This window comes from Carassius gibelio, chromosome B21, assembly GCF_023724105.1.
Source record: "Carassius gibelio isolate Cgi1373 ecotype wild population from Czech Republic chromosome B21, carGib1.2-hapl.c, whole genome shotgun sequence".
Taxonomy (NCBI): domain Eukaryota; kingdom Metazoa; phylum Chordata; class Actinopteri; order Cypriniformes; family Cyprinidae; genus Carassius; species Carassius gibelio.
The window spans coordinates 16,934,489-16,938,249 of record NC_068416.1 but is presented as its reverse complement, the minus strand read 5'-3'; the positions used below and the strand labels follow the sequence as shown (position 1 = coordinate 16,938,249).

Genomic DNA, 3,761 nt, shown 5'->3' with positions numbered 1-3,761 from the left:
GCAATATCATTTTAGCTGAAAATAAAATCTAAACCATATTTAAAAACTGCCAATTGACACGCCTTTATCCTTAAATATAACATTAAAAAAAAAAACAGTATTTAAATGGCGTTCTTGTTTTCTATGGTTTTAGTGGTGTGCGTGTGTTAGTGAATCATATTTTTGAGTGAATCTTTTAACTGAACGATTCGTTCTCATCACTCCCACGATTCCTATTTTTCGTTCACTGAACGCCTCTCGTGTAAGTAACGACCGTTTTGCCGTCTTTATTAAAGATTAAGCACGACCAAATATAATCCGAGGTATCGAGTATACTTTTGGTGATTCAAAAGATTCGATTCATTTGGATGAATTACAATTCACAGCACTGCCATCACTCGTATTACAGTAGATGGGGCTGTGCTCCTTCAGGATTGAGGGAGAAACCAGCGAGGAAGACAATCGTGCTTGTTTCGAAATTCAACTTCCAATTTTGTAGCTCACTTTTTTTGTTTCTGGTCGCTTTTCATTCGATAATTTTCTTTATTGTTGTATGTCTTTAATAGATTTCCGTTTAAACAAAAAAAAAAAAAAAAGATTTAAAACGCAATTCAAAAATTGAGTCCTCTTTTTTGTATTTCCTTGTAGAGAATAATGGTTTTATGGTCGCTGTTTGTAAACCTTGCCAGTATTCTAAGCACTCATGAGCAACAAACGGGCTCTGGTGAGTTGCACAATACTTTCTTTGCAAGACTCTTGTTTTTTATATCCGTGCTGCAAAGCCTGTCTATCCAGATTAATTCTGGAAATCAAAAGGTACGTTGTGAAATTAAGTTTATTATTATTATTATTATTATTATTATTATTATTATTATTACAAATGAGGTTGAATGTACTTTAAAATGTATTTTGTGAATGTGTAATTACTGATGCTATAAACAAATTATTATGCGTGTGTGTTAAATTAAAAGTGTCTAAACATTATGAATAACTTCTCAATCATTATTTTTAGGGCTATATGTGGAAGATGTGGATTCACTTGTGACTTACAAAACGTTGACTACAGATACAGACTGTTATTTAAAGTGTCCAGAAACCAAGACATATTTGATGTGACAGTATTCGGGGGCTGTTTAAATCCCTTCTTTGGCATTACTGCTGGTGGCCTTCAAAGGTGTGTTTTAAAGCATTCACAAATTTGTAACATCTTGAGCAAACATTTCTGTTGATTCATTGCTGATATAAACTGATATATATATATATTTTTTTCTTTCAGATGTATTGATATGGAGAGAACTGAAGGCACACATACTGTTCAACAACTGCTTGTCAAAGCTGTGGAAGACTGCTTTATAGGAAGATGTGTCATTTTTGGATTGAAGGTATGGAGGCATGTCTTCATTTGATTCTGGGTGGAGCATCTAGATGATCGTCTTTTTATTAATTTTGTTTTATGCAATTCTTGTTCCTTCCTATCAGCTCCCTCGTAATGTTGCCACTTCTTCGCTGTCTGGACAGTTAGTGGCCTGCCAGATCATTTCTCCATGCGAGTCTTTGATGGGATGTACTGTAATCAGCTATTTTAAAAACCTCCTGCAAGCAAATTCTCACTCTGCCAACAGTATCTATCCATCACAACAGAAAGACTCACAAAGTTCTCAAAGAAATGAACTCAGCAGTTTTGATTATACTCCTCCATCGTGTGCAAAGTTGGATTCTCAACCCAGCAATGAAGGATTCACACTCTCAAGCGCATGGCAATCACCTGGGTTATGTTTCCCCCCGGAAGAATTAAGTAATGATGTGTTAGAGCAGTCCGGAGATTGTGATCGTAATATTCTTTCACCAAAGAACGAGGACATACGAACATGTAAATGCACTTCCCAGAGCAACACCAGTCATTTGAAGCATGCTAAACATATAAAGGATGAACTGAAGAATGAAACACAGAACCGTCACAGGAAATCTTTGTCCTCGAACTGTGATATGTTTGAATTATCAGCACATTTTAACAGTTTTAATGCATGTGACACTATAAATCCACTTAGCACCTTGTCTTGTGGAAATAATACTGAAATAACTAAATCCAAATGTCTTGTAAGTGCTAAAACCAGGGAAGAATATGATGCCTCTTTGGATGAGAAGTCACTTTACAGTCTTTATTTAGAAGATGCACCTTTATCCGAAAGCTTACAAGATTTTGTCAGCATGGAGCCTCCGATATCAGACATAAATGACAGAAAGGAGCTCTGTTCAGGTAAAAGTGATCAAATGATTCAAGTGCAAAATAGATGCTCTCTGACTGAAAATTCAGCAAGCATCTCAAAAACTATACCAATGACTCTTTGTAGCGAAAAAATGTCCTCACCAATGTGCAATGTGAACCACATAAGTTGGAAAGAGAAACATTACTATCCAGAAAATCTTGAAACTAAGATAAACAGTGCTGAGATCCATAAGACTCCCACTCTTTTGTACACTACCAATTCTTCAAAAAAGATGATTCCTTTTAGTCCTGACATTGAATGTGGATTTAATCACTCAACAAACAACAGGTTGTCTTTTTTTAACAAAACAGAACTTCCTTTAAAAAGAAAAATATTAACTAGGAGCAGACCCTCTGTGGCTTTTTGTTCAGTAAACCGTGAAAAGGGCAAATATTTCAGGCACTGTGCACAAAGTGAGGTCCATTCTGTAAATTGCAAAGTCAGGCAGGAACGCATTGTGTTTGATGACCATGAGGAGAATTACAATTGCTCTGTAGACTTGTTTGCTTCTGGTCAAAGCAGTATGGACATGAACCTTTTGGATGTGACAAAGATTTCTAAAGGCAATGAACCGAGGAATGTCAACATATCAGAGCCTGGAGGTTCAGGTTTTCTGCTTTTTTCCACCATGTTTGCAATCCACCCCAGTTTCTCATTATAACAACTCATGTGGGCAGAAGACCAGGCGAAGCCAAAAACGTGTAGACTCACTGTGCTCCAGAAAAATTAAATGTGAATTTAAAAGCAAGAGCTTAGATTTGAGGTTAAGTGATAAAAGACAAAAGGTGGATCAGTTGCCGATTGTGGGGTCTGCTGAGAGTTTCTCAGGCAAGTCTGACATGCAGGATGCAAGTTGTAATTTGTCTGTAAATGAGTGGTCCAAAGATCTTTTTGAAAATTCATTTTGAATTAAAATTAAGTGAGATGAATTACAATATTTGTTCTGTTTGGATATTGTAATTGTAAGTAAGCAGTTTTGTAAATGTAATTGTTAATAAACTGCTGTTTGAATCATTTAAAAATGTTCATGGAAAAAATACAGTTTTTATTATTATAATGAATACATACCCAGAATTGTATATTCATATGCATTTATATTATGTAATCATAATTAAACAGATTTAACGTTTAATCATAATTTTTTTATTATTATTATTTAAATATATATAATGAAAAGGGTGATACGAAAACAGGTTTGTCCAATAAAATCGTGTATATTTTGCTCAGCAATGAATTTTGTTCAGCAATGAATACTTCAGCAAGCAACCTTGTATTCAAAATTGTTTAAGGCAGTGATAGCTAAACCTATTTCCATACGTCTGTTCTTACAGCTAATTGAGAAAAAAATACTCTATATTATTTTGAACCCGTTGAACCTTCCTACAGTGTTTATCTCATTGTCAAGGTGATGACGACATTGTTCTCGCTGTTGTGATTTTTGTTGATTTATTGAATTACTTAATTCTGATAGGCTCTTCTTGAAAATAAAAGTTCTGTTTTGACCAATGGCATTGA

General features: G+C 34.8%; 1 protein-coding gene across 1 annotated transcript; it reads left to right on the top strand.

The window, feature by feature from the left end:
* Positions 1-399: 399 nt before the first annotated feature.
* Positions 400-3,181, top strand: LOC127985753 (DNA damage-induced apoptosis suppressor protein-like). Its single transcript, XM_052587888.1, has 4 exons — positions 400-795; positions 992-1,153; positions 1,256-1,361; positions 1,459-3,181. Exons 1-4 carry the CDS (start codon positions 683-685, stop codon positions 2,905-2,907), a joined length of 1,830 nt encoding a protein of 609 aa, XP_052443848.1. The 5' UTR covers positions 400-682; the 3' UTR covers positions 2,908-3,181.
* Positions 3,182-3,761: the final 580 nt, after the last annotated feature.

Excerpts from the sequence above, each read along its gene's own strand:
- LOC127985753 (XM_052587888.1), top strand. The coding sequence starts at position 683 with ATGAGCAACAAACGGGCTCTGGTGAGTTGCACAATACTTTCTTTGCAA. Across the intron at positions 1,154-1,255 it reads ACTGCTGGTGGCCTTCAAAG|ATGTATTGATATGGAGAGAA; the intron begins GTGTGTTTTAAA and ends TTTTTCTTTCAG. Across the intron at positions 1,362-1,458 it reads GTGTCATTTTTGGATTGAAG|CTCCCTCGTAATGTTGCCAC; the intron begins GTATGGAGGCAT and ends CCTTCCTATCAG.